Source organism: Mixophyes fleayi, chromosome 4 (assembly GCF_038048845.1).
Source record: "Mixophyes fleayi isolate aMixFle1 chromosome 4, aMixFle1.hap1, whole genome shotgun sequence".
Classification (NCBI taxonomy): Eukaryota; Metazoa; Chordata; class Amphibia; order Anura; family Limnodynastidae; genus Mixophyes; species Mixophyes fleayi.
Genome location: NC_134405.1, coordinates 214,180,278 through 214,206,381, shown reverse-complemented (window position 1 = coordinate 214,206,381; position 26,104 = coordinate 214,180,278). Strand labels below are relative to the sequence as shown.

The window sequence follows — 26,104 nt, the reverse complement described above, 5'->3', positions numbered from 1 at the left end:
TTGGTATTATACTTCTGCACAACTTCTTAGCATGTTTCCTTCCTCTTCACCTTACTGTTGCAGGGGCTGTGGTCACAGGGGAACTATGCTCCATATATGGTGGACCTGCCCAATTATCTCCTCCTTCTAGGATGCTGTTTGTGGCCTTCTAAACTTTCTGTTTGAGGCTTCCATTGCAAAGGACCCCTAGGTGTTTCTACTATGTTATCCTCCTCCGGAGCTCGACAAAATTTTCCAAAAAATTAACTACACATATACGGACAGCAGCTAAATCCCTTATCGAACTAAACTGAAAAAGTACTTCCCCCTCCTTCTCAAACAGCACTTAAAAAGCAGATCTGGCATGTCACAGCCATGGAACAGATTACCTACTACCTCCATGATAGAGGCCATGTTTTCAACCAGGTTTGGGCTCCATGGCAACTTGTAGAACGCTCGCTCCCCTCTGGCCCTTATTCCTGTGATGAGGGCCCATGAGTGGAGAACATGGCTCACTTATACGCTTGGCTCTCTTACCGTCTTGAGTCATCAACACACTCTCCACCTCCTGAGCTCTTTTATATCCCTGCTTTGTGGGATCTTCCCCCGCCCCCAACTCCCTTCCATCTACCCCATCCCCATATTTCCCACCTTTACTACAGTTGTATATTATTTGATACCGCATATAAAATTGTAAAAATGGTTGCTTTTCATTATAAGCTTCTATGTACAGCATGTCGATTTTATTGTTCACACATATAGAAACAGTGTCATTTCCTGTATTTGACCAACTAAAGAATTAAAAAAAAAAAAAATGCAGCATGTGTTTTGTATCTGAGCATGGCAATACTTATCAATGTATATGTATTACTTTTTTGGGACCTCCATAACTTTGACAAAGCTCGGGATCAACCAGTTAGTTCTTTTATAAAGAACAGATGCTTCATGCACCCAGTGACAGAAATGCTGGTGGTGAAAGGCCTACATGTTGATGCCCAATACATTTGTATAATATACTGTTTGTGGAAGTTTTAACTTCCGTTTACATACATAAACACCTTGCATTCATCCAAAGTTTTAACTGGGCAAAACCCAAGATTTTTTTGGCTTAAAACAAAACAATTTTATGTTCATGCTAAACGCCACAATAAAAACGCAAAGCTGAAACTTTTTGCCAACCATGTGTCTATTTTGTACTTTTTTTTTTTTCTGGTTTAAAATGTGCTTGTATAGCATACATGTCTTACCATAATATTTACTTTTGATGTGACTGGATGTGTACTTCAGGCTATTTGAACTGTGCATAGCATTACTATTAAGAACAACTAAATCCAAGAAAGTTTATCGATATGGTGTAGAGAAGGGTTGGTTATGGAGACTAAGCGGATATCTGTTGACAGGTACAAACACATTAACCCTAATGCATACAGCCTAGGCTGGTACTAGCAAAATCAGAGGGACAAAAAGCTTGGGGGTCCCTCCAACCTTACTAAAACCAGCTCTAGGCTGTGGCTGGTGGTTCTATAGCAGGTGAACCTGTAGCACGGGGTCCACTAGCCATAGTGACAACCAGCCCCATATGTGATGCCCTAGGGAGATACAGTGCATCTCAAAGATGATGAGTGACAACAGGATGCACCTGAGCTCAATTTTGAGCTTCATGGCAAAGGCAGTGAAAACTTATGTACATGTGATTTGTTTGTGTTTTTTTATTTTTAATAAATTTTCAAAAATCTAAAAAAAAAACAAAAAAAAAAAAACTCACGTTGTCATTATGGGGTATTGTGTGTAGAATTTTGATTGAAAAAGGAGTTTATTCAGTTTTGTAATAAGGCTGTAACATAACAAAATGTGGAAAAAAAAAATGAAGCGCTGTGAATACTTTCTGAATGCACTGTAAGATGTTAGTGTATCAAACTACATAACTAAATCTAGTTAGGGGTATTATTTACCATGCATTATGGAGAAACCTTAGCTTATTTGATATCAAGTGTATGTTCACATTGATTTCTAGTAAATATAGTTTGCTCAGTTACACACCCAAAAAAGGATGTGCCCAACAGTGTAGTAATTAGAATATGAAAACGTTTCAATAAAGGTGGTGGTAACTGCATACCAAAGAGTAGATAAAATCAGGCTCAACTTCTATCTCCATTGAGCACAACATAGGGATCCAGAAGACTAAACCAAGATCTGGAGATGTGTCTTTCCACTCTGAGCAATCTTAATTCATATCACAAAAAACAGATCCTCTGGGATATAAAGAAATAGTACATAGTGTAATTAATATAGGCAAGATAGATAAAGCATACCGATCTGATGTGTTGAATGTCTGAAATGTTTTGTGGCAATAAGAGCGGTGAAATGTAAAGAACATGAAATAAAAATATTGTGGTAAAGAGCACCTATTTTTATTCTGTGTTAGGTTTATAGCTTTGTCTAAAGATGGTTTGATAGTATGTCTGCTGTGATGATACCGGGTTTAATGTAACCCTCTGTGCTACACAGCCAGCCTACCAGTACCTATCAAAGGTTCAAAAATCACCCAGGCAAATATCTGAAATAAAACAAAATAAGTTTAACAAAATGGTAACAAACATTTAAATAACCTGCAACAAACACTACAATCTGGCACAACATATAGGGTACAATGAATACACTTTGTTTTAGTTATTTTCAGGGACTGCTGTCTATCCATCCAAGCTTCCCCCCTCTCTCCTTTAAGGCTACCAACAAGGCAGTGGTCCTGAGTCATTGTCATGCTGTTCTCAGCAGACACAGCTCCCCAGGACCTAGAAAAGGTAGATCAGAGCAATGGCAGTACTCCAGGGACAGATTGTCCCTTTCCTGTTGGAAGCAGAGATCTAGATCTCAATGCCAGGCTGACTTCAGTTATCACTGGGTAGTGAATGTCCATAAACCCCTATACCTGGGATGTGAGTGCATCTGATTTTAACGGTGTTTAAAGCATATAGGTCAGGGTAAGGCCGGCATATAATGAGGTGCCCTTGATGTTGGGATGCAGGCTTAAATCTTTTGATAAAAATATGAACTAATACCTCATGTTTTCATTTTGCTAGACACACACAGATATGCTGTAATTAAAACAGAGCTCTATCTGTTGACCTTTTCCTTCTTGTAATACACAAGACCCCTGGTGTGATGTACATTCATATAGGAATGATGGACAATCCTTTAGCTTAGGCTGAACCAATGGACTAGTCTGCAGTTATACACAAGATAAGAAAACCATACTGCCAGACATTAAACTTTTATATATTGTATTTGTAATAAGTTAAACATGGTTGACAAATATAGGGAACCAGAGGGATAGAAAAAGTATATAATTATAGTCCATACTTTGTGAAAAATGAGGTGCAGACAGGTTGAGGGGATACCTCATTTCATCACATCAGCAATCAGTCAACAGAAAAATTATGATTTTACCCTATATTGTTAGGGGGGAGTGCAGTAATGGTTGCAAGAGAGGCCAAACAGTAAACTTAGTTTTGCTGGCCAACGGCAGTCCTCCCTATAGCTAAAAAAAATACATGGCGCTTATCCAGAATAAGCTGTACCCGAGTCGCGTGGATCCAGAGTTGGCCCGGGGGTGGGGAGGTACAGCTGCGACTTTAAGGTACCAGGTGGCCCATATCCAAGCAAACTTATTTGATTGATCATGGCAGTAGTAGGCAATACTTTCCATGCTTGCAATATGTCAGAGATAGTTTTGAAGGGCCTGCATAGAAGGGAGTTAGGGCTTGTCCAGTGATTAGCGATGAGAGATTTTGTGGTTGTTACGATATGGGAGATCAGCTTATTTGAGGAAATGCTCTGATTCATTGCTTAAAGTGTGGAGAGGAAAACCCAGAGGTAAAGTGAAGTGTTCCAGTGATGGGTCAGGGGTGAGTAGTTTGTATCTGGTCCAGCATGTGTCCCAGAGCGAAAGACCTTATCTGAGAGATTGCAGGGAGGGGACCACAGGCTGCCTCTCTGCACTGGAGAGCCCCAAAGGGAAACTAGAAAGTGGACCCCTGTGTGAAGTCAACCTATGCTATAGTGTGACTGGGGACGTAGGTGACTGGAACTTGGCTCAAGTGGGAAGCCACATAAAAGAACTTTATACAAGAAGCCTCTGCTTCCCAGATATCAAGTTTGCCCCACCAGACATTTCAAAAAAGGAGATATAGAAGTCCCGAAATACAGAGTCAAGTACTCTGATCGGGATGGTCTGGAACAGATACAGAAGTTTGCAGATCAGATTTGACAGCTATGATCCTCCCCAGCCATGATATAGTATAGCCCTGCCCTAACCCGAGATTTTGTTTAATTCCAATCAGGAGGTGGGGAAAGTCTTCCTGATAAAGCCAGCCATAGGCGGAGGCAATGTATATGCCAAGATATATGATCTAATGCTTTGCCAGTTGCAGGCAATGATATATTTTTTTTTTCAGTGGAGAGGGAACAGGGCCTCAGACTTAGAAAACTTAATATTGTAGCCCGACAGGGAACCATATTTTTGTTCATGAGCTGGTACAGGGAAGGCAAAGAGTGTTTGGGGTCTGTGAGGGAAAGGATGATAGTTGGCAAAGAGCTCTTCAATTCATAAGGTCCCACATGCACACCCTGTATCACAGCCAGCCACCGGGCCATCCGTGCCATGGGTCTAAGATTCGAGCGAAAACAAGGTGCTACAGCAGGAAAACGGGTCAAATAACGATCCATTAACCAAGACCCTGGCCAATGGGGAGCTGTAGAGTGCAGATAAACTGGCTAAGAATTCAGCAGAGAAACCATATGCCTTCAAAAGAGTGAAGGCTCATGGGATTCAGTCAAACACCTTCTCAACATCTAGAAATCGCAGCATGGCAGGCAAATGTCCATGGTTAATGATCTGCACCATCTGGCAAGTTGTCTCCTTAGCCTGGGATAAATCGCACCTGATCATAGTAGATCAGTTCCAGAAGGACCTGTTTAGGCAGGTGGCCAGGATTTTAGCATATAACTTAATATCTACATTAAAGAAAGGTGGGGGGGGGCAGGACACCAAAGTCTAAAAATTTCTTGTAATAGGCCGCCTTGAAGCCATCTGGGACAGGGGCTTTAGAGGTCTTCTGTGCTTTAAATACCGCTGATATTTCAGACAAAATTTCCTCATTTAGTTACATAGGAAATGATGGGATAGCTTGGAAAGGTTCACCTTATTCAGAAGGTCTGGGAGGGCATGACACACAGGGGTCAGGTGGTCAAGATTATAACGTTTAGAATAAAATCTCCGAAATTCACAGCCAATTAGGTTAGGGCTGTAAATGGGGAGCTTGAGGCAGATTTCAGTGCCACACTGCTAGAATTCTATTTGTCTCCCTTCTAGTAAAACGTCAGCTGTTTCAGGGTCTTGGCAGCGAATTCCAAGAGAAGATTATTCAGGTCGGACTGCGCCTTGAATAGTTTAGATAGGGTGGGCTGAAGGCTTACCTGCATACAGCTTTTAAAAAGCAAGTCTTTCCCAAGCATGGGAAGACTTTGGCGGGAAATGGTCACCTTAACATATATTGCAATAAGTGGAACTAACATTCCCTATTTTTAATATAAAAAAAAAAAAAAAAAATAGTTAGTACAGCATTAATTATGTATTTAGACTGTAGAGTATCCCTGTTTTTTCATGTATTGCCAAACTTAAAATTGTGTGGTTGAAAAATAAAATAAAAACCCCCACAAGATCTTTAGTGCATGCATCCATACAACAGATTTGCACCTGCATTGACAATAGAAATACAGAAGCTTTTGACAACTCTGAATGTAAAAAAAAAAAAAAAAAAAAAAAAAAAAAAGTTAGCTTTGCAGCATTAAGGATCATACAAAATAAAGCCACCACAACCATTAAAATACATAATACCACTTAGAAAATGTATTCTACAAAAGTGTGTAGATTATTTTTCATATCACTCTTGTGCAAGACCAGCAGCTTATACATTTAATTTCAGATGTAATCAAGAATTGCTGATAAATGGTCTTGCAAAAGGCAGCCACAGCTATTGAGTCACCATGTCTGTTATTGTTGCATAAATGACATTGTTAGACAAACAATGCATGCCATTCATGTTACCTCAATATATAGTTAATGGTAATCAGTCTAAAGGATGAAGAGTCTGTTCCATTTTTTAAATACAATTTATCTTTAATTGCTTAGCAACCAATTTGCTTGAAGAAATACTGTATTAAAACCCCACACCTGTACTTTTTATTTTTTTTAATATAGTCACTGGAACGCAGTTTCACATAACAAAATCTGAAAATCAGTTACTATAGCTAAACAACAAGAGTTGCAGCTTCGGTGTGTGACCAACAGCGTCCTCTGCAAAATGAAATATCCAGTAGTCGTCACATTAGATTTTTGGACTCCCATTTACCCATACTTTGATCATAAGGAGTTCAACTGAACATTGGGCTAGATGAAGTTGTCTGGCAAAGGGGATCCTGGCTTTGGTTTCTGTACGTATGTTCGGCTGGAGCCTGAAAACATTTGAGAGGTTTGTTACGTTATATTCACAGTATTTATATGCAAGATACAATAATTGTCAAGAAACTGCTGTTGCTTCATTCAATTGAGGTTTTACTACTCAGTCATTAGAGATTAAACACATTGGGGCATATTCAATTAGGTTTCCTTTCCGCACGAGTTGACACGGATAGTGCACAGTATTGACGGTAATACGGTACTGCAATAACACGGGTTTTCCTACGCAAGCCTATGGGGTGCACACAAAAATCCATGCTATTTTGGTACCATGGATTGACTTTGCGGCCCGTTCCTGCGGACCAGAAGCCTAATTGAATATGCCCCTAGGATTCTAACCAAATGTAATAATGTTTAATACCATGCATAGTACAGTGGATTTTACCATAAATCTGTCATATGCCCTTCAGAAATTTGCCTGATATAATGCAATCAAAATAAAGTCTACTTGTCATCTGAAGATACATGCTAACCAACCTGGTCAGTAGAAGTATTATAAAGCAGACAAGCAGCTCTTAGACTTCAAAGGGTGTGTGTGGGTATATTTGTGAAGCCGCCCTTACTTCCCTAAGGGTGGATCCCACCCTTCTCTCGCTTTTCTAACCAGTGTTATCACAAAATCCCACTACTGTCCATCACAGCACAACAATGTCCAATTACATTTGCTAAAGTAAACCAGTTTTAGGTGCATTCCTTGAATGTAGTCAAATCGAGGAATCCACAAAATCCCTCTAGTCCCTAAATACTCATTTACTTCACATCCTTTTTGAAGTGTTTTCCTCCCCATGCTTTAATTTTGATATTTGGCAAAAGTTGCAGGTATTAAAAAGTTTACGGATAATAGATTTTCTTCAGTCAGACACAGCAATGGAGCCACAACTGCTAGAAGCAGCACCACATATTACAGAACCAGGTGGGGAGCTTCACAATCATTCAAACATCAGATTGAGTTGGCCAACATAAAGATGATTTGGAAGAACACAACTACCTTGTGCTTCTTCTGAACTGGCAGCCGATGCACCTTGCGCTTCTTTTGAACTGGCAGACACACCTTGCACTTCTATTGAACTGGTAGATGCACCTTGCTTTTCTATTGAACTGGCAGACGCACCTTGCTCTTCTTTTGAACGGTCGGCTGATTCTGTATCTAGTGGTTGACCTACATATACGCCTCCATAATTGCTCCAAGGAGGGGGAGGAGGTGGGAAAAACAAATTATATACACCTATGTATAAAAATATTGATACTGAACTGGGCAGTATTACCAATCAAAACCCTAAAATGACGTCACATCAAATTCATATTTAACAGAACTGTGCATGAGGGAATCCAGCAAATATTTTGTGTAAAAGTATAAATCATGCTTTACGTAATGCCTATGAGCCCATCATACAAGGCAAGGTCTATATAAGGCACTAAAGAAATTTGAAATGCAGATCTTGTAATTACTACAATGAAGAACTAATTGCAAAGATTTTTTTTAATGAAAATGCACATGACCTAATCTCATCATCTCAACCCATAAGTGCTATGAAAACCGATGTAATTTTTTCCTGTGTCCAATGAAAACTACATAGAAAGCTCAAAAAGAGCTAAAAGCAGCTTTAAACATTTTTGTATTACAAATCTCCATTTGATCCATCAGGCCCTATAATCATAGACATGCATTTCTTGTGTCCTCATAAAGACTGAATTTGTTCTGGTAGTTTTAACCCTTCAACATGCTATGAATATTTTTAATATAAGTTTTTTGTTTTTGTCTCGTTATATACATAAAATTGCCACTTTGTGTGTGTACACCATAAATTCTTGTATTACCCTCACGATTAAATACCTGTATTTTTCATCTTGTGCTGCGTCGTGCTCTGCCCTGTAATGGAGATATGGAGGAATCTGAGGGGTCCAATCAATTTATTAAACAATAAAAAAAAAAAAGTTCTGTAATGGGCAGACTGATAGAACAGTAAATGGTAAAATACTTGAGTTCTAGCTTAAGAAAGCAAAGTAAATGGATTGAACATTAAACTGAACTCTATAGCGGGAGTTATTTGGATGTACTCAACTAGGCTGTCCTACAATGTAATGGTTTCTCTGATTCTGAAGAACTATTTCCCAATCCTATCTGCAAATCACACCACAGTACATGCCTTGTAGATGAATTAAAGAGGCTTAAAGGCAAATTCTTCAAAATGGTTGAATCACTCATCCATTAATTTGTTCTCCTGGAACAAACAGATTTGTTGTACCTTGTGAACATTGTTGGGATATTTCAGAAAGACAGTACAATTTGTTTTCACAGATGTAGGTAATAGACCCCATTATGCTTAGAGTGTTCCACGAAAAACTCAAGTCCGTACAAGAGTTGACCTTCACTGTTTGTTTAGGTCATAAAAAAAAAAACAAAACAAAACAAAACACTGGCAAGTTATACATACAGGCTTTGTATCCACATAAGGCAAAGCAGATTTAACAGATTCCTACAAAATATTCAGAGACTTCCTGCAAAATAAGGCAAGTTTTACTCAATAAAGCCATGTGTACTCACATATCTTTAGATATTCCCTTGTAACCTAGAAAATAAGATGGATTTTTAGTTTAAGTATGTTGCATTCCAAGTTATTTTACAACTCATCATTCATCTGCTAAAAGCTTTAGCTGTCTTATGGCTGCTAATCTCCTATTGATACTTGGGAGTGGTCTAACAGCAGTTTTAAAAACTAAAACCTCACACACTATATACTTGCCACCTTAGACAAAATATCTATATTCACCATTTCCATAAAAAGAGGCCAATCATTCTTATCCCCTTTTGAGCACCAACATTGTTAAATAGCTTATAAAGTAGGCCCTTCACAAGTCAGAATGCCTATTTTCCCCAAATTTCCATGGACACATATCAGAAGTATTAGGAAAACCAACATTCAGGCCTAGTTTTAGGTTCTCACATCTGCATTTCAGGTGATGTGTGTTCAACATCTGTATTGTATGGATACCATTGGCTAACTTATGCATCAGCAAGATACAACAAACTGCACTATTTGTATCCACTTTTGCAGTATAAGCAGAGATCTATAGATACATACCCACACGGGTGTCCCAACACAGAGTGAAATCACTCAGTGGGGTATTTTCATTTACCCACAGTTCGTACTACATGGTGGAAGCTTAACAAGATTTGTGTTTTAATGGTTTCGGAAAGGATATAAAAAAAAAACCCAAAACAAAATACAAGTAACAAAACTTCCTAACTGTTGATGAACTGTTTCAACCGTTTTGATCCGGTCCATACAAAACATGGAAAGGTTTCTATCAGTTATTTTTGGATGAAGCCAATATTTAAGCATGAAATGTAAAATATTTCATGTGATTATTATGCCAATTTTGTTTACTCGTTTGAGCTGTGGACAAGGATTTTAGCAGCAGTGGAGAGCAGTGGACAAGGAAATGCCAAGTTTCCTAAAACCATCCCATTTCATGGGAGGCCTTTGTGCTTCAGGTTCCTATCACTGCTAATTGTAGCATGCCATTTGAATTGTAAGCCTACTGTTCAGTGTTTATTTAAAAAAAAAAAAAAAAAAATTCTAATTTGAAGAGGCAGAATTTCAGGATTGAAACTTTAAGTGATATTATCTCAATGCAAGCTTTTACAGTGTAAGAAAAAATTGTAATTGTTTGTTTTAAAGTTCATTTGCTGTAGAAATTCAATTACTTTAACACTTCTCTCTAAATAGTGAGAAGGAAGGAGTGTTCCAGTCCGAGAACCAGAGTATACTCTCTGGCAGCAGTAGAGATTGAAAGTAGTTTTTAACACAACCTTTCCACACTTTAGGTAGAATTCCAAAAAATTGCCAGCTCCAGGAATAACTGAACGAAATTCACCAAAATGTTCATTTGAGAATCTTCAGACCTAGGTCCAGAATCTTAACTGATGGGCAGTCCCATAGACAGTGTGCCATGTCCATCCTGGGCGAACCACATTTTGGACAAAGATACAGTAGTGGCTAAGCCAATCTGGGGGGGGGGGGGGGGGGGGGGAGGGGCTATGATATACATTTAAAAGCCATCTCTCATAACCAATTGCTGATAAATGCCAGTAACAAGGTAGTCGGGAAATGTGCAAAATGTTAGTTTCATTGAAATAATCCTCTTTTGAATTATAATCAAAATGGTGTAAGAGGGAGTAGATGATTCGAAATGGCCTGGTTTTATGATTGGCATAACCCAATTGCTGCTGTATTATTGATACCAATCAAGTTGAGAAAGTTTGCGCACTAGAATAAAATTTTGGCACTAAGACAAACAAGTTGTAAGGTCTAATCACTTTGCGTTTGTCTGATGCTCGATCAGTCATAGGTGTCCTAGCAGGGTTTGGATTGTATTAATAATCTTTTATATTGTGAAGGAATAAGAAGCCATGCAGTACTGGAAATCTGTGTTCTTCAGTATAGAAAGGTGTATGGAAACATATGGATTGAGGTGGAATTTATGAAATAGCTGATGGCAAAATTTACATGTGGACATAAGTATAGGGTTATTAAATATGTGATTGGGTATTTCTTGATCATGCAGGTGTAAAAACACAATTAAACCAAGATCAGGGAGAAAGCTTTTGTCATGCAAGGAATGACTATACATTTCAATATTATGCAGCCAACCTCTTTATTGTATCTGTGCAGCTTGATTATATAGGGCAATATTAGACAAGTTAATTCCTTCCATCAGATTTGGATTGTTGGAGTTTTTATAAGTCCAATTATGGGGTTTTTGGTCCCGTCCCCCCCAAAGTCTATGGAAGATAAGTTTTTGCAGTATCTTTCAGCTTTAATAAGAGGTAGAACTTGGAGGGGGTACAACAGTTTAAAAAAAATATTATAATTTTAATTAGATTTGCCCTATCACAATAGGAGATAGACGACCCCAACTCCTCACTTTGTGCTCAATTTTAACGATAGTCTTGGTCACGTTTGTAGAACAGATTAATATTTTTTTCTGGTAGCTGTTTGCCCAAGAATGGAAAGGTCGACTTAGGCCATGTGATATTAGCACTCTGCACCCAAGGTGGACGCCTGGAACCTTCTCAGAAATAATGCTTTTTTTATTTTCAAAAATTAACCATAAAACTAGAGACCTATAAAGGGGCTCTAGATAAGCTTCTGGGTTGTAAATAGAAATAAAAAAAAATTGACAGCTTTTGCAGACCATATCTTTCTCACTGTTCTCAACTTTGAGGTCTTAGAGCCAACTCCAATTCTGCAAAACCAAGCATAGGGTTATCCAGCTTCAAACAGGCCTTAAAAACCCACCTCTTCCTTAAACCCTTCCAGTCCCCCACCTAAGAGTCCTCCTTCCAGCTACCGCCCTCCCTATCCTGCCCTCCTCGTCATTCTCCTCTTCCCCCCTCTCCGTCTCTGCCTCCGTTCTCCCCCTTTCCCCTTCCTACCATTGCATCTGTCCGTCCTACCCTCCCCTTAGATTGTACCCTCCTTCAAGCAGGGCCTCCTCTCCTCCACCTTAACTCTGCTCTCCAGCTCCTTGTCTGCTCTGTGAGGTCCTCCTGCCCTTCTAGCTACCCCGCTGGGGGCTCTCACCTCTCATCTAGCTGTACATTGAGCTTCCGAGTTAGTGTGCTTTTTTGTTAACTGTACCGTGCCGTCTCACCCTGTATTGTGTATAACAATAATAATGTCTAAAGTTAAGTAGAGAAGTACAACCTTGGCGAATGCCTCTAGACATCTCTATCTATGCACCAGTTATGCAATCAACAATAAAGTGGTAAACGATGTGTAAAGAAAGTTAACTAAATCATTAAAGTCATTGCCAATGACTTTATGGAATAAAACCTTGTGCAGGTGCAGTCATTTGAGGGAGTCAAACGCTTCTGAAATCCCCCAGAATCATGTCCGAAAACAAACCACAGTTGGTGCAGTCAATAGAAAGAGTATATTTTATAATCTTTGAGCCAAAATCTTTGCCAATTTAAAGTCCAAGTTAAGAGTAATAGGGTACTATGAGCTCTAATTGAGGATCTTTACCTGGTTTAGGTATGTGCAGCATGCTGGGTGTTCCCCATTTATTTTGAAAAATAACTCACAATGTGGGCACTAAATCACTCTATAAACACTTAAAGAAAGGTCTCAATTATGCACAGCAGCAGGAGTTGAATCTCTCCCAGGGATATAGGAAGAGAATGGTCTCCAGAATCGGTAGTGGGGTTCTAGGACAAAGTCTGTCTTGGTGGGAGCCACTGAGAATACAGTTGGGGTAGCTGCACGGAAATAGACCTTCTCCCATATGCGCTCCACCAGTTGGGCGTCCGGTAGTGGGTAGACAACGATTTAGTTTTAGATGTTTAGGGGCCCAGAGCACCTGTTCAGTGCAGTGTGACAGTCAAATGGGATAGAGGGAGGCAGGTGCACAGAGGTACGAGTTTTATTCAATAAGCATTGGTTATAGAGTGTTCACATATATATGCTGCAGAATACAAGTTGTCATTTTTAAATCCCCATTTGAGCCCTCCATTTTATTGCAGCAAATATTTAAGGGTGAGGAGTTGCTTGTATTTATATAGAATCCCACCATGGATTAAGAGTGCTTGGCAAAACAGTAAGTAACAAGCATTTGTTCAGTTTAATTATGTCAGAAAACAGCACAACATATTAGACATGTCACAAAGATGATCAGCAGTTTAATAATCCTGGAAAAGGGAGCTGAGGGAAATGTGGATTTATAGAATAAAATGGTGGTGTCTGATTGAAAAATTATGGTGTATGAGACATTCCAGCAATATGTGCCAATAGAAAATCTAGCCTTGTGTTTCATCAAAATGACCAACATTTGGGAGAGATCAGTGTCACAGACCAAAGCAAGCCTGATCACATTGAAGTAGGAGACAACCAAATGCAATAAAAGGAATATGGAGCTGGATGAAAATCATATTGAAATTATGGAGAAACTAAACTGCAATTAAAAAAAAACAAAAAACCTTGCTTGAGATAGATTAGATATACACAAACAGACTTTCCTGTCCCATGCTCCTCATGCGGCGTAAGAGGGCATCCCTGTGTGTCTAGGAGAGGCTATCCCAAGCCTCTAACATCTGGCAAGACAGATGGAAACCACCTAATATCTCTGCAGATGAAGCAGCCATAACAATATGCAGGTGCCTGTTAAGGCTGTGTAGAATGGTCATTTTGTTTATTCCACCACGGCTGTTACCTTAGACAAATACTGGAGTTTAGATTCAGCACACACCCCTGTGATTTTTACCCTTGGATAACTACACAGTTTGACTACATATACGAAGTATACAAGATAAGTGGGTTACAACCACTCATGTTTCAAATAGCAGGCTGTGGTTTGTAGTGTGTGTGTGTTGGGGGGGGGGGGGGGGGGGGTTAAAGGTACCTATAAAATCCAACAGTAAATATGGAAACAGGAGAATCTTACTGAAATTGTGAACAGTATATACCAGTGATGGTTAACCTGTGACACTCCAGGTGTTGTGAAACTACAAGCCCCAGCATCCTTTGCCAGTAGATAAGTAGCTGATAGCTGGCAAAGCATGCTGTGGCTTGTAGTGTCACAACACCTGGAGTGTCACAGGTTAGCCATCTGTGGTATATACATACAGCAAAAAATAAGACATCGCTTCCAATTGGTGCTTTGCCATTTTGGCCACATTCATTACTTACATTATATGATAAGCATACAGCCACACAATCTTCATAGTCAAATATTAGCTGTACAATGGTTTGTTCTGAAGAGCTCACATGACTTGCAAGGCATGTTCATAGGATGCCACCTTTCCAACAAGCTAGTTTGTAAAACTTCTACCCCAGTCAACTGTAAGCGCTGTTAAGTAGAAAAGTCTAGGAGCAAGAGCAGCTTAGCTGCAAAGCGGTACACCTTGCTGATGCAATAGCAACCAGAAAGGACTCATTGTAAGGCACCGAGGTCTGGAAATCATTCAAAAGTTGAGTTCTAACAAGTTCTAGGGTGCTAAGAGGTGGATGAATGGGTGGTCTTATTTTCTTTGCTGCTTGGAAAAAATTATCACCCATTCGTTTGCAGTTGTGCCTATCCAGCAGAAATTTGGACCTCAAGAGTACCTACTGCTAGTTGTTTATCAAGCTCTTCATAAAGAAAATCAAATATTGAACTTATGGGTGGATTATCTGGTCCTATTCACCTTTCAAAACATTTACTGAATGTATCCAAAGTCATGTACTATGATTTGGTTGTAGATTCCCTTGCTGTCAGTAGTGTGAATTTGACCCACCTTAGTGCCTCCTGGCATCATGTGCCCGATTGCAGACCTTCATGTCAACGCAGACCGGCGGTCTGTGCCACCAGCTATACAGCTCACTGTTACATGACCCCATTGGAGGTGCAAGCCCCGGCGCCAGTACTACCCAGACGCACCTGCCATCACACAAGCACTCTGGCGGTGTATCTGTGCCTGTGTTCAGAGGTTGGTTTGTCTACCATCACAGAGGTTGGAAGTCAGCATCTAACTGGGAAGTCTCAAGCTGCTCAGGTCAGCACATCAGACCTGCTGAACAGTTTGGCTCTGCCCTGTACAATAGGGTTCTCCAGAACTGACCAGGAATGAAAGTATGTATACACACACGCACACACACACACACACACACACATTCTCTCTCTCACAACAAGCAGTATCAATTGTATCCATAACTAGGTCTTATCCTGCTGGGTCCACATAATCCAACCAAGGAGTCCTGGACACCTTTATGATACTTAGAGCTGCAAACCACTTTTCTTCTTACTACTGGCCTGAATCATGACCCCTTGACTGGCTAATGGATAACTGATCTCGATGCCTGGATTGACCTGACCTTATCTCTACACAGGCAGCAACATCAGATTATGTGGTGCTTTTCAGGGATCATTGGTAGAACCTGATACTTACCCTGCCATAAAGTTCCCTCTGGGATATCCTTCTTCCCCTTTTCTGCGACACCATGCCATCAAAGAATGTTAAGTCTGCTAAATCTCTGCCTGTGAATTTCTTCAGCATGGGCCCAGTAGCCTCATCTTTTCGAATGTCCTCCAAATCTGGGAAACAACCCTCTCAATCTCCTTCAGCCCCAGGGGCAACCGGACCCTGATCTGGTGCAAGAAGATTCTCCAATGATCACCATGGATGGCCCCGTCACCCTCAGCTCTATACAATCTCCCCTGGCGGCCTTGAAGTCCGATATCAAATCGGAGTTCCAGGCCACAGTTAGATAAATTAAAATCGGACCTGGCGGAGATTGGTGCTAGAACGCATCGCCTTGAGACCAACCTGGAGGAGCTAGTCTCCTTACAGTGATCTCATTGCCGTTCATGACCAGTTACAGGAGGAGGTGTCAGCTTCTTGGAACAAGATCATGGACCAAAAAGTCCAGTCCCACTGGAACATTAATATACGTGGTATCCCGGACTGTCTCAAAAGCTGACTTATATGGCTATGCCACGGACTTGTTCTGCAAACTGCTACCAGCGTCAGATTCAGACCTTCTTAAACAGGATTCACTGGTTGCTTAAGTCCCGCCAGCTCCTAAAGATAACTTACTTCAGGTACAGGTCTTTCGCATTAAGGAGCAAATCCTGCATGCAAACACTCCCTACCTCCCCCAACCAGGAGGCGCTTTGCGATCTCCAGCGTTTCCCTGACATTTCAACTGCTACGCTGGCCAAACAATGTTTATTCCACCAAACCACCATGGCTCTATGTTCGGCAAACATTCCCTACTAGACTCCTTGTTCATCGGCATGGAACGATATCCACCCCAGATAAAGGCCTCTCTCCTCCGCGAGTGGAAACTGCTCTACCAGCCCCTACTTGGATTCAAGAGGAATGGTCAATGCTGCTACATGGACGATTTCTTCTTCCTCTGATGACCATAGATATGTACAAAACCTACTACTGTCATTTACGATTCACATCAATTTGTTTTGATATCTTGAAACTTTAGCTTAAACCTTTGTTAGTTCTTTGGTTTTACATAGCCTTGTGTCTCTCCTCAGCAGTATAAATTTGTTTGCTTTGCTCTGGCATCTCGTGCCTCTGGTAGACCGATACAGTGCTTGATGCAGTTTGTTTAATTCTTCCTTTGTACGTACAACAATATCTTGTCGTTGAAGGTTTACAACAAAGTTTTTCTTTAGGCTGGTTGCCTATAATGTTGCTACTTGTGTTATGAATATTGTATGCTTTACCATTTCATATCTGTCACATTTCGGTACTTGTGACAGGATGGACCGCCTATGCCATCCTGCCTATTACTGTTGGGCTTACATTGCCACCACTCCCTTACGTTATCCCAAGTGTGTCCTCCTGCTGCAGTAGGAGGGGCTTACAATGCCGTCACCACTGGACTCCTTATCGGCATCCATAATTGGGATTCTTCTGGGTAACTGATGCTGCGGGTGTACCTGGCTGGAACACCTGACCTCTTCCTATGAATCAGGGTTGCTGTGGATGGATCCCCCTCGGCCTATCACACTTACCAGAGCTGTTGGGTAGTGGGCAGAGCGTTGGTACTGGGTCCAAACCTCAGGACAGCCAGGAATGGATTAGAGTTGGGTCTAATCTGTAGGTCACAGGATTCAGCATAGAGAATTTTCCAAGCAAGTCTTTGAAGCAAGTGATGTTTATTTACTCTTCACTGGTAAAGAGGTACCAGAGATTAGGTCAGATGAAACAAGTAGTACAACTTTTAATACAAAACTGAAACTTTTATATACATTTGGAGACTTGTCTTAGCAGGAGGTAAACCGTCCTTGTCCCTTTAACCAATCTGGGTTGATTCATGCAGCCTGCACGTGAATCAAACTAGGAGAGGTTTTACACCTTTAACATAGCTCCAGAAGTTACCCCCTTCAGCGCCTACACGTTTTACATCTAAAAATACATTTTTACACTGCCTGGCGCTGTTAAACCCTTTGCTGCAGTGCTACCCACCCAGCACTGCAGTGCACATTTAAAATACATTTAATAACTTTTCACGCAGTGCCTAGTGCAGGTGATTTAACCCCTCCCACCGCTGGAGTCCATTTCAAGATAGTCGCTGCACACTCAGGACCCGGCCACAGTACTCTTGTTCGAATACCTTGGGGTCAGGTCACCCAAGTCCAGTCTCACACCCCCACATTTGTTACTTTTCTGCTACTTTCTTTTCCCTGTGGGAAAAATGTTAGTTTCCTTATGTAAATACTTAGGATTTCCCCCCTGCTAGTTCCTTCCCCTGTATTCCCCTGTTCCCGACACACCCCCCCAGTCCTATGGAGACAATCATTAGATGCATCTACCCCACTGTTCACGTTATGTTCAAAGTTGTTGCTCACCTACCTCCACTATGGTCCAATTTTTATCTATAAATGCCAAAGGCCTGAATTGGTCAGCATCTTATATTGGTAGGTTCCCTGGGCAAGCAAGCCATTACATTAGTCTCTATATATGCCCCAAATTCCCGGCAAACCCCGTTTGAGACATACTTTCCAAACTGTTCAACATATCAGGAAAGGAATGTTTTTTTTTTTTTTTTATATGGGGGGGGATTTTAATGTAGCCCCAGATCCCAGATATGATAGTCTATCAGAAACGGGCACGGTTCTATCTCCCTGTGCTACAACCCCAACATAACTTTGCTCAGCTGCTTGCTGAATTTGATCTATATAATGCCTGAGCCAAATATCCTAGAGAATGAGATTACACGTTATTTTCCCCTGTACATAACTCATTCTCCAGCATAAATCTCTCCAACATCTCGATTAACCCCGTCACTTGGACCATGCTCCGTTATCTTGGTCCTTGGAAGCCCCAGCTAGGGATTCTCCCCCGCCTGACCTTGGCTGAATACATCCTTTTGGACACTGTGGGAAAACAGTTACTGAGTGATAAACTAGACTCCTATTTGCAGACCAATACTCCGGAAGACACCTCAGGATTCACAGATTGGGGTGCTTGAAGGCAGTCATGAGGGGAGCAGCTATACAAGCTGTAGCTAGAATTTGATGCATCCAATTAGAGATGCTTGAATGCTATGAAGCCCAGATTGTTGTACTGGAGCAGAGAAAGCTCAACCCCTCTGACCTGCCACCAAAGCGTCCTTAGCTGATTTTCGTATAAAGTTAAACTTTGTTGTGCTGCTGCAAGTTACCGCTATAGCAAGGTTAAATCAGAAGTTCTACACCCTTAGGAATCAGGCGAGCAAACTTCTAGTCCGTAAACTCACGAGGCAAGAATGCTATTAATTGTATCAAGTTCCTTGCTGGCCACCCATGGTTTTCGCATCTAATCCACCAGACATTGCTAATCAGTTTGCTGCTTATTATACTCAGCTTTACAATCTCAGGCTAGAGGATTCTCAACCACACCATTCATCTGCTACTATAGTGGGTTTCCCCCCCTCCCCCTCCCCCCTCCCCCTCCCCCCCTTCAGCTCCCAACTCTGACACCAGATATAGTGTCTGATCTGTGCTCCGCTTGGACAGAGGAGGAAGTTCAGGTGGCCATAAAGTCCCTTAAATGTGAAAGCACTGCCACCAGATGGTCTCGTAAATGGCTTCTATCTTACCTTTCAGGTGAAGACCAGTCCAGTGCCTAAAACTGTTTTAACATGGCTACAGAAGACTTTTATTTACCTAAAGAGATGTTGGAGGCAAGGATAGTCACCATCACCAAGCCTGGCAAGGACCCAGCCCACTGCCATAACTACAGATCAATTGTGCTCTTAAATACCAATCTTAAGCTGTTTGCCAAGTTGATCGCCAATAGATTAAACCCCATCCTGCCAAGCCTAATTAATCAGGACCAGGTTGGATTTGTTTTGGGCAGACAAGCCCCGGACCACACATCCCCAGTCCTTAACCTACTAGCAGTCCATAGGACCTGGGTTCAGCCTCTGCTGTTTCTCTCACTGGATGCTGAAAAGGCATTTGACAGGATCCATTGGGACTGACTGATGGCCATCCTTATCAGGTTTGGGTTTTATGGGCTCTTCCTTCATAGCAATCAAAGTCCTTTATAGTTGTCCTTCGGCTAGAGTTCAGTAATGGGTTCCCATTGACCCCTTTTGATATTACCAATGGAATCAGGCAGGGCTGGCCGCTCTAAGCTTATTTTTGCACTGGCGAGGAAGCCTTCAGCGGAACGAATCTGGACAACGCCCGCTATTACTGGTTCTAGGATTGGCGATACGCATGAGATCTGCTTATTTGCAGATGTCCTCTATTCCTGACCAAGCCGGAGATCTCTTTACCTGCCTTGCAGGGAGTCCTCTGGGCATACTCTGCAGCCTCCTACTACAAAACTAGCTACTAAAGCTAGCGGATGGACTTTGGATAAAATGGTGTTTTACTACACATTAAACATGTAATCACCAACTGTTCCTGCTGGCAGTGCTTGGCCAAAGCAGCCACTCAACAATGGTGTCAGTTAGGATGGCATCACAGCCCCAACCAAGCTCATTTACTAGCACAAGGAAATTCTTGTGCTGTGTAGTTGCTACAGCACATCTTTGCTGGATAGTCCAGTTGGATTCTTACAACTGCTTACTTTGGATGAGGATTGTTGAACGGATTTATAGTGGGAACAAATTAGGATCTTTGTATAGATTACTTATTGCTTATAGCTTTTATTATATATTCCATCAGACACACACCACTTGAAGTCAGTGGGCCTGATTCATTAAGCATCTTAAATGAAGAGGCATCTTATTTCAGTCTCCTGGACAAAACCCTGTTACAATGCAAGGGGTGCAAACTAGGTTTCTGTTTTGCACATAAGTTAAATACTGGCTGTTTTTTCATGTAGCACACAAATATCAACTTTAAATTTCAGTGTACAAATAAGCCATCAAGTATTTGTGTGCTACACGACAGTCAGTATTTAACTTATGTGTGTGTGTTAGGGAATTTAGACTAAGCTGCAATGATGCAGGGACTGATGAGAGTGTTCTCCGTACAGCGATTCGGAATTAGTGGCACTATATAAATGGCTGAGGAGTTTAGTTTTCACAAAATCTAGTGAGAGTTCTGCATCAGCCCTTGTTTCTAGAGAATTTATCGTTACACTGTATGCGTCAGGTAAACTGCATAGGAACACAGATGGCTCTTATGTGGTTTCATTTTAGATCTTCTCCTATTGATATGAGCTATGTTACAATTTCCAGAAATCCATTGATATGCTCTTGCAGTCTTTACTTTGCCAAGTCTTATCAGGCACAATTTTCTTTTCAGCAGAAAGTTAGCAGTTTAAACTGAATCTTTCATGTAGTGTCTGTAGTGCATTCCACATTCCCTTAGCAGTATTTTCATATCTTATGAATTAGCTGATCACCCTCAACTAATAAGCTTCTTACCTCTGTTTTATTACTGTTTGTTCCCAATTGCAAAGTGCTACGGAATCTGCTGGCACTACATAAATAAATGTTGATGATTGCACATAATGTCTGTTTTTTCATGTCCCGTTATTTACTATTAATCTCTGGTTTGACCGATTACAACTTCCCACAAGTCATCTTTAGACAACAGCATGTCAACTTTGAATTTCCATAGTTTATTAGTTATTAAACAGTGTGGTTAATTGTAGTATAAAATTTGTGCAGCTTGCCATTTTCTTCCTTTTTGTATATCTTTATTCCCTCTGAGGTATAATACTGGGTTACTCACAATTTCTGTGCAGATTCTCATATGTTTCCTGTGCTTATATCCCTGTGACTAGATTTCTGTTTCTTGTCCATCTGGGATTCTTTACATTTTTAGGACTGGACCCATAACTTGTTGCAGATTGCATTTCTTTCATACTGCAATACACCGGTCCTCGATTTCACTAGACACCAATGGAAGGTGCTGCTGCCCTCAGACTTTTGGATTGGAGTGCAGCTACTGAAGACTGCACCCATTCCCACACAATGCAGAGGAAAGGTTTTCTTGCAATTAATATAGGTGGCCACTAATATGTTTGTAAAGCTGTCAAAATACACAATGTAAATGAAGAAAAAAAACTAAATAAAAACAACACCCTAGAACACCTGTACACCAAGGTGTCACTTTGACAGGATGGACCACCTATGCCACCCTGGCTGTTGCTGGGAACCGGCTGGGCACACTTTTCCACCGTTCCCTTACATTATCCCAAATGCACCCTCACAGCAGTAGGAGGGTCTTACAATGCTGCCACCACTGCACTCCTTTACTGGCATCCAGAATCAGGATTCTTCTGGGTAACTGACGCTGCTAGTGTACCCCGTTACTGGTGTACCTGGGCTGGTACCCTTGACTTCTTCGTATTGATCAGTGTTGCTGTGGATGGATCCCCCCTGACCTATCACACTGGCCAGAGCTGCTGGGTAGTGGGCAGAGTGGTGGCACTGGAAAGCTGGGTTCAAACATCAGAACAGGCAGGAAAAGATTACAGTTAGGTCTAATCTGTAGGTCACAGGGATAGAAAAGTTTCCAAGCAGGTCTCTGAAGCAAGTGATGTTTATTTGCTCACACTGGTTGAAGGTACCAGTGAGCAGGTCATATGAAACAAGAACAATTTGCAATACAAAACAGTGGTTTTTTTTTGGTTTTTTTTACACAGTTTGGGACACAGCCCCACAGGGTAAGCCAGCCCCCTGAGGTCTGAGCTAGTTTTAGTATCAAGATGAAAGGTTTACCCAAACAAGGATTTACATGCAATGCAAAGCTAATATTTACACTTATCTGTGAAATCGTAAAAACTTGCTGTGATTTCCTGCATCTTGTTTTAGACAGAGGCAATCTAACAGCAAGTCTAATTAAACCTTCCTGTGCCTTCAGGTGTTGAACCCTCACACATCAAAAGGTCTAATTAACATGGGTCCTTTCTTCATACAGTTGCAGAATACACATTTCCTCCACTTGAGAACTCCCAAAGAAAAGTAAGACCCCAAACAAGTTATTTCTCTACACCAAAATGCACAAGAAACTTACTCAACAAATGCTTATTGTATCAGATATATACCTCAGGAATAACGCATTTCCTCTAGCAAAGTTAAAACAAATTTCCTCCCCTGGTCTCAAAAATAAAGAGATTTCCTTTACCAAAATACACACATCAAAAATAAGTACATTTGCATCTAAATAAGCACCCTGCGCTACTCCCTTAAAATACATTTTTACCATAAGTTATTTAGAAGTGATCCAGTCACAATCAACCGTAAAGTTCATTGGTGGTAACATTCCCCATATAGAGCATTGTGAAGCCAATTTAACAAGAATTACAGAGGTGCAAAGTGTTCGAACACTTAGGCTGCGGGGTCCAGACATTTCCTACTACTCAAGTTGAAGCAACAATTTTTCCATAACTTCGGACTGCCCTGAGATCAGGCAGGGGGGTGGGGGGAGATTTTGAAGATGTATTCATCCCGATTGAGACCCAAACATTACATCATCAGTATACAGAGCCAACCATGCTCTGACTATAGGTAATGTGTTCAGCTGAATCATTAACCACATTCTTAAATGGAAAAGTGCACATGTGGCTCCAAGCAAAAGAGCTCTATAACCTTTTAGCCTTGTTTCCAACAATGAAGTGTTCTGCTGGTTCCATAATGTTGTGGGACACATTTGCTTGTTATGTCTTGGGTGTCATGTCTATAGAAGGCAAGATTAATACTAATCATCTTCACCAAATATTACAGCATTTCTTTTAAGACAGCAGGGGGCATATTCAATCGACGGCGGGATCGCCGAAAATCCAGCGCTCGAATATTACCGTTAATACGGTAATATCTCGCTGGATTTCAGTTCGCAGCTCCCTGAGCTGCGAGCTGAAATCCAGCGAGTAAATTACCGTATTAACGATTTTCCAGCGCAGGATTACCGTAATATTTTTTTCGAGCGCGGGATTTTCGGCAATGCCGCCGTCAATTGAATACCCCCCGAGGAGTGTCTTTCAGGATGACCATGACTCCATCTAAAAGACAAGTGTGGTCACCCAGCAATTTCAGATTACACTGCTGTCATCTATTTGCCTCAGAATTCTCAGTCACCAGATGTGAAACTACCGTATATGCCGACCCAAATACAAGCCAAGGCACCTAATTTTACCGCAAAAAAATGGGAAAACTTATTGACGCGAGTATAAACCGAGGGGGGGGATTTCTCAGCATAAAAAATAAATAAATAAAAAAAAAGTGCTGAAAAACTCAGCTTATACACGAGTATATACGGTAATTAAGCATTTACAGGATATTCTGTAGGTGTGTGTATGTTAGTAAATTGAGACTGTAAGCTCCAATGGGGCAGGGACTGATGTGAATGAGTTCTCTGTGGAATCAGTGGCGTGATGTGGTGGCCACACACAATGCTAAGTGACTTTATGATGACACTCCCCCCCCCCCCCCCCCCACCACAACACATACACTATAGACAGATGTGTTGCAGGTTGAATGATATTGCGCTGCCTTCCTCAGGACAGCTCATGTTAATCATGCAGTGGAGTGCAAATTTCTGGGAACATTGTTAGCCACCATCTAATCAATAAGATGCCCTGTTGGCAGTATGGCATGCATTCTTAAAAAAGACAGTTAAGAAATATTTCAGTTAAAACACTTATAAAACTAGAAGTTTATGACAAATTATAGAATGAAATGTGATCAATTTGCAAAACAATAGTTATTTCAAAAAGCTTAAATCTCATAGCACAAGATGGGACTTTGTTCAAATTCCTAAACAAAGTTCACAGTTCGATCCTGTTCCAAGACCGGCTTTACCAAGGTTGGTTAATTAATAGCCAACCTGTAGACTCACATTTGCTGGGAAATTTGCTCACACTATTCATGCAATCTTTAGCTAGATAACTGCTCAACAAATTGTGTCTAAAATCATTCCTAAACATGTAATCTTAACTTGTTATCAATTCATCTTTTGAAACAACCTATTGCATCCCTAATTTAAATGGAGACAATTTTCAACTGAAACAATTCTCTGATAAGTTAGCTCTTCAGAATGCAGTTTACATTTTTTATGCATGTACTTGATATATTTTTTGTACAAAATGGTTTCATTAAGGTTTAATATTTCCTGTTCATTGCCTCTTGTTTAGGACAGGAGTAAGAAAACCCCCTATAATTCCAAAACACAGTTTTATTAGTCTAGCATTAATATTCCATGACAATATCTTTGCACATTATGTGGCAATTATTTACACTTGTTAATGCTGTATTTGTAACACAATGAAACTTATAAGTTTCTAGACAAAGCAGGATTTGCCTTCAAGCAGCCATGAACATGTACGGCAACTGAAATTTTCCATGTATTGGAACAATATAATTTTAGGCTAGTAGATTAGGAAACAATGAGCAATAAAATGTTTTGTAGAGACTAATGGCTTTCAAAGTAAACAGTTCCTACTAACTTCAAGTGCCCTGGTATGAACCCACAAGTGTCCTGGTACCGATTGTTCTCTTTAATCCAGCAATAATCATCTTAAGTTACACGCAAACTAGAATTGATCAATTTTACTTTACATGATGAAATACTGCTGTAGACACTACTTCAATTAGTAGCGGTCGACAAAGGGAAACAAAATTGCTTTTAGAATCTGCCAACAATGATGCATAAAAATTCACCTATAGGAAAGGAAAATATTGATAGTAAGTCATTTCTATGCAACCACGTTTGTCAAAATGACATTAATGCAGTTTCAAACGGTATAAGCAAAAAGTTGCTATTATTCGTATAACAAGCCTCTAGGGAGACGTCAGAAGCCAGTACAGGTGTATTTGTCCTGTGCAGCTTCGTGTCCGACAATGATATTAGAGAAGAGATATTTAGCTACACTTTACAGCATGCAGCAAGTGTGATCGGTATTCAGGAAGGTCTTTAAAACCCAAACACAGTTTGCATCGCGCTGATTTTGACAGCATTAACCCTTGTGAAGGCAAGGTAATAATACAAATGCATTTATACATTACGCTTCAGGAAAGCTTTGAGGATTATATAAACGATTGTAGAGATATACCATAATAAGGAGACCACAGATATTGCACTGTTAGACCGCATTTAAATGTACAGTACTGTAGAAAATAAGAGCAACAACCAGTGAAACGCTTAATATAAACTTCTTACATTTACTACAGGTCTAAGACATTGCACACACAACTAACCTCAAACTATTAACACAATGTAACAGAGCTCAGCCATATCTTCTCTCTGGGGCTGGAGTGATCTGCTCTTGTAGTTTTTATATACACTCCAACAGGCTGGTTCAACTCGTGGAAATGTAAATCCAAAACCTAATCATACACTGTATACAAGAGGCAGATTGTGTACATAGAAAAGCGTGCAGTCCTTGGCAGCTACTTGCACCGGTTCCCTAATAGCAAGCTCTATGGTGGGGAGTTCTGCCAACACACTGACAGCTCCACATGCACAAGTCCTATAATGACAGACTGATATCTCCTTTACCTTCCGCAGAAGAATTACTGCAGCCCATGCTGGCTGGAGGTCTAGTAGCACCACCATGAGCAGGCAGGAGCAGCACACTGACAGCCAGGGCTGGTGCTGGCCAGCAGAGAGTCTCTAGGGAGGGGCGGAGATAGCGGCGGGTTGGTGGAGCAGCGGAAAGCT

At 40.8% G+C, this 26,104-nt stretch overlaps 1 protein-coding gene across 3 annotated transcripts; it reads right to left on the bottom strand.

Annotated features, from left to right (window-relative positions):
* Positions 1-5,859: 5,859 nt before the first annotated feature.
* Positions 5,860-26,089, bottom strand: C4H12orf75 (chromosome 4 C12orf75 homolog). Of its 3 annotated transcripts, none has more exons than XM_075209321.1 (5): positions 25,943-26,089; positions 9,042-9,066; positions 8,332-8,366; positions 7,608-7,682; positions 5,860-6,492 (listed from the first exon to the last, which is right to left on the bottom strand). In XM_075209321.1, the coding sequence occupies exons 1-5, from the start codon at positions 25,968-25,970 to the stop codon at positions 6,428-6,430; spliced, it is 228 nt and encodes a 75-aa protein (XP_075065422.1). In that variant the 5' UTR covers positions 25,971-26,089; the 3' UTR covers positions 5,860-6,427. The 3 variants fall into 3 exon arrangements, with proteins under 3 accessions (XP_075065422.1, XP_075065420.1, XP_075065421.1); XM_075209319.1 differs by having other exon boundaries at positions 7,485-7,682; positions 25,943-26,059; XM_075209320.1 differs by having other exon boundaries at positions 7,485-7,678; positions 8,331-8,366; positions 25,943-26,057.
* Positions 26,090-26,104: the final 15 nt, after the last annotated feature.